Here is a 12,924-nt window from a genome sequence, read left to right on the forward strand (position 1 = left end):
TCATGATTTGACACAAAAAGGCCAGAAGTTCCAATGAACAGTTTCTTGCCAGCATGCTTTCAAGACATTGAAATAAAAATTAGCCTCAGCTCCACTTTTAAAGCTTCCAAATCCCTCACTGCCAAACATACTGGTTTATGATGCAAGTAATGTCGGAATTGGAGGAGTTTTGTCTCAGAAAGTAGGCGAAAACGAACATGTGGTGGCCTACTTCAGTAGGGTCCTGAATCGACCAGAGATGAACTACTATGTAACACCGATGGAACTCCTTGCTATAGTAAATAGTCTGTCATATTTCCATCCTTACCTCTATGGTGCCAGGTTTACAATCAGGACAGCCCATGCTGCATTACGCTAGTTAAGATCATTAAAAAACCCAGAGGGACAACTGGCATGTTGGATAGGAAAGATAGACCAGTATTATTATGATATTGAATACAGAGAAGGAAAATCTCATGGAAATGCCGATGGACTGAGCCAAAGACCCTGCAAAAATGACTGCAGACATTGCTGCAAAAGAGAGGTTGAACTAATCTGGTGTCATCAAGCTGAAGTCAAAGCGACTGCAGGAGTTGATGATGGTGAAGTGGAACCAGGTATAGATATTAAGTCAGAGCAGGAGAAAGACCAAGATTTGAAGCCAATAATTGATTTTCTACAAGCAAGTATTTTGTGCCCTGCTTGGCAGAAGGTGTCCAGCTTAAGCCCTGTGATAAAGAACTGTTGTGCACAATGGGAGCAGTTGAAGCTTGAAGACAGTAGTTTTGTTCGTAGATGGGAAACTGCAGATGGGAAAGTTACGGGAAGTTGTGCTTCATCAATCCCGTAAAAGTTTAACAGGAGGACATCTCGGAGTTAGGAAGACATTAAGTCACCTACTGCAGAGATTTTACTGGATAGGTATGAGCCAAGATGTGGATGAATGGTGCAGGACCTGCAATATATGTGCTCCAATGAAGTTATTTCAAGTTGGTGCACCAATGGAAAGAGTAGCCATTGACATTGCTGGTACTTTGCCCGAAACTCGTGTTGGAAACAGGTACATTTGTGTGGTGATGGATTATTTCACCAAATGGCCTGAGGCATATGCAATACCAAATCAGGAAGCTACAACTGTAGCTTTGGCTATTAGTGTATTCTTCTTCAGATTTGGTATGCCATATGAACTGGATTCAGATCAAGGCCGTAATTTTGAATCAGCTGTGTTCCATGAATGTTACAAGTTGTTTGGCACATGAAAGACCAGGACAACGCCACTTCAACCACAGTCTGATGTGATGGTAGAAAAGTACAATTGGACACTGGGACAGGAATTGGCAAAGTTTTGTAATAGCTGCCAAGATGACTGGGGTGTCTTACTCCCTCCACTGTTGAAGGCCTATTGGACAGCAGAGCATGAAGCCTCTGGATACACTCCAGCAAAGCTGATGTTCGGTCGGAAATTGTGATTGCCAGTAGATCCAATAGCAGGACACCCACCTTACGAAGAGTTGCGTGAAAATGTGTCAGAGTTCGTGAAAGTTTTATCTGAGAAGGTGGATCATATTCATCATCAAGTCCATTCAAAGTTGAAAACATCTGCTGATTTCATGAAGCTATGTTATGATAAGAGATCTACCAAAGTCAGCTTTGTACCAGGAGACAGGATGTGGTTGTATAATCAAAGGAAGCCCAAAGGGAAGTCTCCTAAGTTGTCTTCTGAATGGAAGGCCCATATGATATAGTGGATCGTCTCTCAGACGTGACTTTCCGAATAAAATGTGGTCGGTGAGGTAAGCCAAAGGTGATGCATACCATCAGGCTTTGGCGTTATCATGGTCCAGGACATTTCAGTTGGAAGAAAGTGAACAATGGAACAAATGATGCTGCTGAAGATGTGTCACCTGAAAAAGCTGAAGAAACTCTACCCAGTTTTGAGAAGAAAAACTGTGAAGCTGTTAATGAAGTTACTACAACTGACGTGACTGTTACCAATAATGGGACATTTTCTGATGGAACAGATGAACCCCACGTGAAGCAGAAGCCAATGCGACGGAGAACAATACAAAAGAAGAAATTTTGTGTTTGTAAATTCTGTGCATTTAATTAAGTTATTATTAATTATCTATTGGTTTAATGTAAGTGGCTATTGTTCAGGACAAACAAAACTAAGGAAGGGGCAGTGTTACGACAGTGGAAGCCACGTGATGCTGCCAGCTCGTTGGCACTGGAAGCATGCGTGATGAGTTTCTTGAATGATCGGGGAAGTCCGAGTGTGTTCGAGATGCCCTCTTCGTTAGTATATAAGCCTGCTAGGGAAAGGCAACAGGGATGAATGAAGAGAGAGCAGTAGTTACTTTAAGTTCTATGTAATTTATGATTCTGTTAGTTTCGCGCTAGTGATTCGTAAAGCGTGTGTGTTTTGCCCTCGTTGAGAGCGAAGTTATCGAGATTGTAAATCGCTGTGATTTGTAGCGTGTATTATAAAAGTTGTTAAGTTTAAAGTGACGAGAAACGTACTGATTGTGAAAGTTTTGTGTGCTAAAAGTTTATTTCGAGGAAGAATAAACTGGTTTAATCAAGAAAGGAATTGTATCGTTGAAGATCCTCGGAAAGAATTTCTACCGCTAATTAGGTCTTTCAACAATCTTCCTCTCTTAGTTTGTTCAACAGATCTTTTGATTTAGTTTCTTCATTATATTTCCTAGCTTGTTTGTTTTGTTTGTTTTTGAATTTTGTGCAAAGCTATGCGAGTGCTGTGCTAGCCATCTCTAATTTAGCAGTGAAAGACTACAGGGATGGCAGCTAGTCATCACCCCACCGCCAACTCTTGGGATTCACCATCACATTATAACACCCCCATGGCTTAAAGGGCGAGAATGTTTGATGTGGTGGGATTCAAACCCGCGACCCTCAGATTGTGAGTCGAATGCCTTAACTACCTGGCCATGCTAGACCATTTCTTACCTCTCAGATTATTTTGCAGATTTACTAAATTAGTTTTTGAACAGTTTTTGTAATTTAGGTGTAATCAGATTTTTAGCTCTTAGTTTATTCAAAAGATTTTCTAACTTTGTTTGTCCAATCGATTTTCTAGCTCTTATTTTCTTCATCAGTCTTATTAACTTAGTTTGTTCAACATATTTCCTATCTATAACTTTATTCTACTGATATTCAAACTCAGTTTTTTCAACAAATTTCTTAGCTGTGAATTTTTATTGGAAATTTCCTAACCTACTTTATTCAACATATTTCTTAGTTCACAGTTTTTCAACAAATCTGCTACTTTAATTTATTCAACAGGTTTCCTAACTTAGTTTGTTTAACATATTCCTTTTCTCTCTGTCTATTCTCCAGATTTACTAAATTTTTGATTGAAGATATTTCCTAAATTAGTTTGTTCAACAGATTTCCTTAATTTCTTCAACTGGTTTCTTAATTCTAAGATTATTCTGTAGGTTTTCTTAGTTTGTTCAACATATTTCATAGCTTCGAAATTATTCTCCATTTTCGTAATTTACGATGTTTATCACGTTTATTATCTTTCTGCAGATTTTCTAATTTAGTTTGTTCCACAGATTTACTAATTTAATCTCTTCAACAAATTTCTTAATTTAGTTTGCTCAACAGACTTACTGAGTTAGTTTGATCAACAGATTTTTTTAACCCAGTTTTATTCAGCAGATTATTTAAGTCTCAGTTTATTCTGCAGATTTCTTAACTTAGTTTGTTCAAGAGTTTATCTGACTTTTGTTCAATAGATTTTATATCATAGTTTGTTGAACAGATTTTGTATATCTAAGTTTATTCTACAGATTTTCTAATGTAGTTTCTTCGACAGATTTCTTAGCTCTCAGGTTATTCTGAAGAGTGTTTAACATAGTTTGTTCATTAAATTTCCTTACTTAGTTTGGTCAACACATTTTTAGCTCTCAATTTATTCTAGAGATGTCCTAAATTAGTTTCTTCATTAGAGTTGCTAACTTAATTTGTTCAACAGACTTTCTGATTTAGTTTTATCAACAGACTTCTTAGCCCCAAGTTTATGCTGCAGATTTCCTACCTGGGTTTTCCCGACAAATTTCGTAATTTAATTTGTTCAAAAGATTTCCTGACTCAGTTTGTTCGATATATTTCATAGCTCTCAGATTATTCAACAAATTTCCCAAATTAGTTATTTCAACATATTTCCTACTTTAGGTTTGGACATATTTCTTAGCTCCTAGTTTGTTTAAAATATTTTCTAACTTAGCTGGTTCATCCCAATTTTCTAGGTCATAGTTTCTTCAACAGATTATCTAACTTAGTTTGTACAAAAGGTTTCTTATCTATAAGTGTATTCTACAGATTTCCCAACTTAGTTTGTTAAACTTAATTGTTAATTCTAGGTTTGTTCTGGAGATTTTCTAACTTTGTTTGTTCAACAGATTATCTAACTTAGCTTGTTCAACAGATTTCCTAGTTCTCTTTTTTGCATATTTCCTAAGTTAATTTGATCAGCAGATTTCCAAATTCAGTTTATTCAATACATTTCTTAGCTCTCAGTTTATTCTACAAATTTTCTAACTTTGTTTGTTCAACAGGTTTTCTAACTTAGTTTTCTTCAAAGATTTCCTAAAGTAGTTTTGAAGAGATTTCTTAACTCTTAGTTTCTTCTAAAAATTTCTTAACGTCGTTTATTCAACAGATTTCTTAGCTTTCATTTTATTCTGGAGATTTCCGAATTTAGTTTGTTGAAAAGATATCATAGCTCTCAGTTTATTCTATAAATTTCCTATTTTAATTTGTTCAACAAATTCCCTATCTCAGTTTGTTCAACAGAATTCCTGACTGAGTTTGTTCAATATATTTCTTAGCTCTCATAATATTACGCAGGTTTCATAAATTAGTTTTTTCAACAGATTTATTAGCTCTTAGATTGTTCAAAAGATTTTGCAACTTAGTTTGTTCAACAGATTTCCTAACTTAATTTGCCCAACCGATTTTCTAGCTCTTAGTTTGTTCAAATAATTTCCTATCTCTACATATTTCCCAAAGTACTTTGTTCAATAAAATTTCCTTACATAATTTGTCAACAAATTTACTAACATGGTTTGTTCAACAGATTTTCTAACTAGTTTGTTCAATAGAATTCCTGACGTAGTTTGCTCAACATAATCTCTAGCCCTAAGTTTATTCTGCAGATTTTCTAGCTTAGTATTTTCAACAAATTTCCTAACTTAGTTTTATTAACACACTTCTTAATTTAGTTCATTCAGTATATTTCTTAGCTCTCAGTTTATTTTGCATATTTCCTAATTAAGTTTGTTCAACAGATTTCTAAGCACCCAATTCATTTTACATATTTCATCACCTAGATTGTTCAAAATATTTCTCAGTTATTAGGTTATTCTGCAGATTTCCTAAGTTAGATTTGTTTAACAGACTTTCTAACTTCGTTTGTTTAAAAGATTTCTTAGCTCTCAGTTTTTCTGCAAGTTTTACCAACTTTATTTGTTCAACAAATTTCCTAACTTGGTTTGTACAACAGATTTTCTAGCTCTTTGTTTGTTCTACAGATTATCTAACATTGTTTGTTCTATAGATTTCGTAACATAGTTTGTCCAACCAACTTTCTAGTTTTTTCTTTGTTTAACAGATTATCTAACTCTTTGTTTGTTCTACAGATTACCTAACTTTCTTTGTTCTATAGATTTCGTAACATAGTTTGTCCAACCAGCTTTCTCGCTTTTTGTTTGTTCAACAGATTATCTAACACTTTGTTTGTTCTGCAGATTATCCAACTTTGTTTATTCTATAGATTTCGTAACATAGTTTGTACAACAGATTTTCTAGCTCTTTGTTTGTTCTACAGATTATCTAACTTTTTTGTTCTATAGATTTCGTAACATAGTTTGTTCAACAGATTATCTAGCTTAGTTTGTTTGTTCAACAGATTATATAACTTTGTTTGTTAAACAGATTTCCTAATTTAGTTTTTCAACAGATTTTCTATTCTACGAGTTCCTAACTTAGTTTGTTGAAGATATTTTTTTTAGCTCCCAATTTTTTTGTATATTTTCTAAATTAATTTGTTCAACAGATTTACTAATTCAGTTTGTCCAACTGATTTACTAGCTCCTGGTTTGTTCAACAGATTTCCTATTTCTAAGTTTTTCGACGAATTCCTAACTTAGTTTGTTCAACATATTTCTTAGCTCTCAGTTTATTCTGCAGATTTAGCAACTTAGTTTGTTTAAAGGATTTCGTAATTCTCATGTTATTCTGCATATTTCCTGTATTACTTTTCTTCAACAGATTTCCTAACTTAGTTTGTTCAGCAGATTTCGTAATGTTACGTATCTGCTCGTTTGATAATTTCCCGTAAAAATTCTTTCTGAGAAACATCAGCGATACAAGTTATTTTTTAATTAAAACTAGTTTATTCTTTCTCGTTACAAACTTTGTAATACACTTAATTTCCACAGTCAATTTAACTTAAACACATGCTGTAATTCACAATGATTCACGAACTTTACTTATGGTCACTACTGTTCACTTGGCTCAATTATCTGTCTCTATATCTCTATCTGTTATCCAATTCCAAATAATTGTCTCGCTTTATCTGGCGTGCTTATATACAGGAATAGTGGGTATCTAGCAAATACTGGATTATTCGTGATGTACCCCAATCCTTCTAGAAACTCATCACGTGTTATCAGTGTCACGTCACTTCCGCTTTCGTAACAGTAACTTAGTTTGTTCAAAAGGTTTCTAATATCTAAGTTTGTTCAAAAGGTTTCTAATATCTAAGTTTGTTCAAAAGGTTTCTAATATCTAAGTTTATTCTACATATTTCCTAAATTAGTTTTTTCAACAGTATATTTTGAAGATTTAGTAACTTAGTTTATTCAACAGATTTCTTTGTTCTCAGTTTATTCTGCAGATTTCTTAACTTAGTTTATTCAACAGATTTCTTTGTTCTCAGTTTATTCTGCAGATTTCTTAACTTAGTTTGTTTCAAAGATTTCTTAGCTCTGAATTTATTCTGTAGATTTTCTAATTTAGTTTGTTCAATTTATTTCATGACTCTGAATTTATTCCAAAATGTCTTAAATTAGTTTGTTTAAAAGATTTTCTGGCTCTTAGTTTGATCAAGTGTTAATCTAAATTTGTTTGTTCAGCAGATTTTGTATATCTGAGTTTATTCTACATATTTCCTAACTTAGTTTGTTCGTCAGATTTCTTTGCTCTCAGTTTTGCATATTTCCTAACTTAGTTTGAACATATTTCTTAGCTTTTAGTTTGTTCAAAATATTTTCTAACTTAGCTCTCAGTTTATTCTGCAGATTTAGCAATTTAGTTTGTTTAAAGGATTTCGTAATTCTCATGTTATTCTGCATATTTCCTGTATTACTTTTCTTCAACAGACTTCCTAACTTAGCTTGTTCAGCAGAGTTCTTAGCTCTCAAATTATTATACAGGTTTGTTTAAAGGATTTCGTAATTCTCATGTTATTCTGCATATTTCCTGTATTACTTTTCTTCAACAGACTTCCTAACTTAGCTTGTTCAGCAGAGTTCTTAGCTCTCAAATTATTATACTTAGTTTGTTCAACAGATTTTTAACTTAGTTTTTTCCGATGGATTTTTAACTTTTAGTTTGTGTACCTTGAAATTCAAGAACTACAATTTTGTGTCAGTTCCTAACAAACTAAAGCTAACATTAGTTACATGTTCTAAAACATTGACTTTATAGTTGCATATTCGTTTGTGTAATTGCTTGTTATGATTTGTTTCTTCCAGACATTCTACTTTTGTCACCAACGTGGACAACTTACGAACCTCAGGCTCGAATCACAAGACATAAAATCCACGTAATTCCTGTTGACTTGAATACTGGCTGGAAATTGACACCGGAAATTATGACCAGGGTAAGGTATATTATCATACAATACAGCTATCTTGGCTATATAAAGAACTTTGACATGCAAATATGTTACCTAAGATAGAAAACATTGTAATACAACATATGTTTTCACCTAGTAATGCTCCTTTTTTTGTCTAACACATTTCGTAACATAGGACAGATAAACTGCATTGCCATACAACAGATCCTTTAACCTACACCATCATGTAATATATATCGTAACTTAGTAGAATATATCATCATGTAAAATATATGTTATCATAAGTAGAGTACACCATCATGCAACATACATTTAAGTAAGCAGCACATCATATTAGGTATATCACCATGAAGTGGATAGTTAACTAGGTGGGTACATCGCCATACAGCAGATATCTCGACCTATTTGAAGTATATCATCATGTACCAGGTAGATGCATTGCCATAAAACCGATAGCATATCCCACATGAAGGACATGATCATACAAACAATATCTAAACCTTGCTAAGATACACCATCATACACTAGGTAATTTTACGAAGTTAGAGATCACAGTCAATTATCAAATAACTTGAACAATTGATAGAAAATTATTATACATCAGATAATGTGATAAAGATAGAGTATATTATCATATATCAGACAGCTCGAGAAAGATTAGTAGTTAAGGCTGCACTTTGATGTCCAAAATATGCTTCCTCATGTTGATTGGTTATATCAGATGATAAGGAAGGGGTAAAAACTTGAGTCCATTAGATCACGTGATGTTATAGTTCTATGAAGTGGAACCAGGGGGCGTATTAGTAGGGGGAGTCGATAAGGTGTAAATAATTAGTAGCATAATAGTTTCAAGTTGTGTCACCAGAGGATGAGCCATTAGGGATGAAAAAGGAAGAGTTGGTTTGTTTTGTTTTGAATTACATGCAAAGTTACACGAAGGCTATCTGAGCTAGCCATCCCTAATTTAGTAGTGAAAGACTAGGGGAAAGGCAGCTAGTTATCACCACCCACTGCTAACCCTTGGGCTATTCTTTTACTAACGAATAGGGGGATTCACAATCACAACATACTTTTTACAATTATTCTAGTTTATCTTATAAATATCTATCATGAAAAAATTACATTTCTTATCGTTTTATAAGTAAAGCATTCAAACTCTAATATATAACACTTGTGTCAGTATTATAATGTAGTACAGCTTGACCTTTCAGTTCACATATATTTTTATGTTATTATTTTATGTATGTACTATTATAGCCCAGTTTTGATTCTTGTGTCTAATTCTACCTACAAATTATTAAACTCTATATGATCATTTTGCTCCAACTAAATGAAGTAACACTTGTACTTTTATAAAACGTAAGACTTACAAAATTTCGTTCAGTTGAGTAAAAATTAAGATTTTCTAATCTAAAGGATTACCAAACGGTCAAGACTATTCAAATTACTATAACTTGCGAAGCATATAGTAGTTATAACGTTTTTCACATACTACATAAATGAAAATATCAATTCTTTTCTGTTTAATTAAATACGTTGTTTGTGTTTGGAATTTCATGCAAAGCTACACAAGGGCTATCTGCACTACCCGTCTCTAATTTAGCAGTGTAAGACAAGAGGGAAGGCAGCTAGTCATCACCACTCACCGCCAACTCTTGGGCTACTCTTTTACCAATGAATAGTGGGATTGACCATCACATTATAACGTCCCCACGGCTGATAGGGCGAGCATGTTTGGTGTGACGGGGATTCTAACCCGCGACCCTCTGATTGCGAGTCGAGTGCCCTAACCATCTGGCCATGCCAGGCCTAACTGAATACATACAAATATAATTGATTGTTTCAACAAGTCTCACTATGACACATATCACAGTCCATCATGATTGGTTCTTTATGAAAAGAAGTTGGCATTAACGAATCACGTCACTGACCTCTACTGGAAAGGGGTCACAGGGTTTAAAATTCTAAGAAACTAAGTAATGTTTGTTGTAATCATAGCAAGACTATTTGTTTATGCTTGTTTTATAATCACAACATTCGTATGAAAGTTAAATGTTTTGTAAGATTCAGATAGAATTTATGTTTTCCTGTTTAAAATAAATACTGTAGTTCATTTGTGTAGCAATATGTGAAAACAAATGTTGAATTTATCATGAGTAAGTTACATTGTAGTACAGAGTACACGTCACTATATATGTTTTTCTATGCTGTTGAAATCCAATTCCTAGATATAAATAAGATTCATACATATAATCTACTTAATCCTGAAACTAAATGTTTTTCTCACTTTAACATAAAATATTCAAACTCTACAGAAATGTTATATCACATTAACTGTAACGTAATGTCTGAGGCAGATATAACTAATGAGATTATATTATCATACATCAGACGACTTGATAAATTTAGAATACGTTTTTATACATCAAATACCGTGACAAAGATAGATTACTTTGTCATACATCGAATTATTTGATAAAGATAACTTAAATTATTATACCTCAGAAAACTTGAGGGGTCTCTCGATGGGGAAGTGGTAAGTTTACAGACTTACAAAGCTAAAATTATAGGTTATATTTCCATACTACACAAAGTGCAGATAGCTTATTGAATTGCACTAAAACAAAGAGTATAAACTAGATATAAACTAGTCTAATGTGCATTTGACAAATGTTACCATAATTTGTTCCAATATATATATATATAACAATCCATGTAACTTGAGATCTAGTTAGTTATATTACTGTGGTTGTGAGATAAACTGATATCCTACAGGTATTGCAATATCACAGGATCTGAAAATGTGGTGTACACACAAACTGCAAAGGCAAAACAAATAAATGACATTTTTATTCATACTGATACAAAGGGTGAGAACGTTATGTTAAAACAGTTTTGGCGCCTCTACATATCACTACAGTTCATGTCTCCACGTTTGATCATTTTCTGTTTGATAATCAAGCAGTGTAGTTTACAGTGCAAAAGACTATCAAAATGATGTCATATTCAAAGTAAAGCTTCCATTGTGTACTTTTCCAGCAGTTTTACAGTCAAGTCATACAGAAATTCACAGCAACTTCACTGGTATTTTTTTTGTATGAAATAGCATGAACATTCAACACCCATTTCAACCTCCAGTTATTTGAGGTATGTAATGGGGAAGTAATACGTTGTGGAAGCATCTTATTTACACATGCGTCACTTTTCCTGATGAATATCCTTCTCGATTATAATGCGTGTTGTTTCTGAGGGCATGCAGACGGCTTTAGCCATTAACCTTTGCATTCATTCCTGTTACAAAATGCTACTGTCTACTTACTGTGGCTGGGGTTTGAACTCTTTCAGGTCTCTTTCTGGATGGTACTCGTGCACAAAGTTCAGCCATACTTTTTTGTTCCATATCATCAACTACAAGGAATATTCCTATCTTGAAAACTAAATCCTCAATCCGAGGTATTGGAAGGTATAAATATTTTGTGTTGGAAAGGACATCATAGTGATCAACTTTTGATGGCATCATACTACCTATTAAAATCCAACCAATATGAAATGTTAGTTCTGATATGTCAGTTCACTACGATTTTATATTGGTTGGGGTTGACATATGGCTTACTGATTTGCATGCTCAAAAATAAATATTTTAATATAATGCACACAACCCTGTAATGCAGCGTATGTACCAAACTGAACAATCTCTTAAATTCTCTTGTAACTATATTGGCTGCTAAGGTAAAGAGAAAGGATTTACAGCAGCATACATATTAAATTTGCAGAGAACAAAAGCAAGAAGGATTATATGATATCACATTTTCAAATCGAAAAAAGGTCCAAGAGCAACATCCGATAATCTAAATGTTACTACGTCACCAACTAGTCCTTATAACCTTATAATATCAAAAAGGGAAAGAATGCCTAGCTTTTACCAATTTATACAAGTATCTCTGTTAATTCTTGATATATGCTTGCTTCACCCCAGAAAGTGGGTACAGGCATACGGCGAAACTAGTAAAATCTTCTAAGAAACAGCTGTTGTTGAATGCATCTTTTTGCATGAGCAAAAAGATTAGTACACGTTTATTATATTTCAACATCTGGTTCACAATTATGCGATAAATACATGCAGAATAACCAAACGAATCTTTAGAAGAATTACACTAATATGCCTTCCTACAGATAAAATTTTAAAGAAATTATAGAGGGGTGAAATCACCAAAAACACAACATAGACATTGAAGAAAAATTCAGATGAATACCTTGATTAAAATAAAGTATTTACTAAACAAATATTACAATAATGATGACTACACAAGTGGATCTGTTTATCAAATCAAGTGAAAATCTGTGAATTTTTACTTATAATCGAGAAACTAATAGAAATCCACACACAAACGAATGATTTAATGAACAGTTAAAAATACACCTGGAAAAGAAACAAGAACAACGAGAAGAGGGATTACAGCAGTTGTTGGAGGAAAAAGAAAAGAAACAAGAAGAGAGATTACAGCAGTTGGAGGAAAAAGAAAAGAAACAAGAAGAACGAAAAAATAAGCAAGAAGAAAGACTACAGCAGTGGTTGGAGAAGTACACAAATGGAAAACATTAGTAAATTTCAAAGCGAATTAAATATATTAAAGAATGATTTACTGTCTTTTCCACAAGGAGGATATATTAGCCATCGACCTAATCAGCCTCAGACAACGGGAAGCCCCTTCCAGACCCCGCAGCTAAACCCTAATGCAGACATCTTCAGTCCTGCTGGAAGTCACATTCCAGACACAAGTGTCAGCAATAGGGGTGATCTAATACGAAGGAAGCCACAGGAATACGATGGGAAAGCACCGTGGGAAGCACATAGAGCGCAATTTGAACTCCTGGCAGAAATGATTGGATGGATAGAGGAGCAGAAAGCCGTATATCTGGCAGCGAGTTTGAAGGGACAACCACTGCAAATACTTGGAAAGTTGTCAGCAGATGACAGGCACAACTATAGAACACTCATAGCGGTTCTGGAACTCAGGTATGGAACCCAAAATCACTTCAAAGTCTAAAGTGCTAGG

The 12,924-nt window shown here is 33.9% G+C and overlaps 1 protein-coding gene across 1 annotated transcript in view; it reads left to right on the top strand.

Moving 5' to 3' along the window:
* Positions 1-12,924, top strand: part of LOC106461950 (asparagine--oxo-acid transaminase-like) — a 55,328-nt gene that overhangs the window by 22,867 nt on the left and 19,537 nt on the right. Inside the window, exon 3 of the mRNA XM_022389051.1 lies at positions 7,764-7,891. Coding sequence (XP_022244759.1) covers positions 7,764-7,891 — 128 coding nt within the window. The remainder of the gene's footprint in view (positions 1-7,763; positions 7,892-12,924) is intronic.

The sequence above is a fragment of the Limulus polyphemus genome, unplaced genomic scaffold, assembly GCF_000517525.1.
Source record: "Limulus polyphemus unplaced genomic scaffold, Limulus_polyphemus-2.1.2 Scaffold1064, whole genome shotgun sequence".
Lineage (NCBI taxonomy): Eukaryota > Metazoa > Arthropoda > Merostomata > Xiphosura > Limulidae > Limulus > Limulus polyphemus.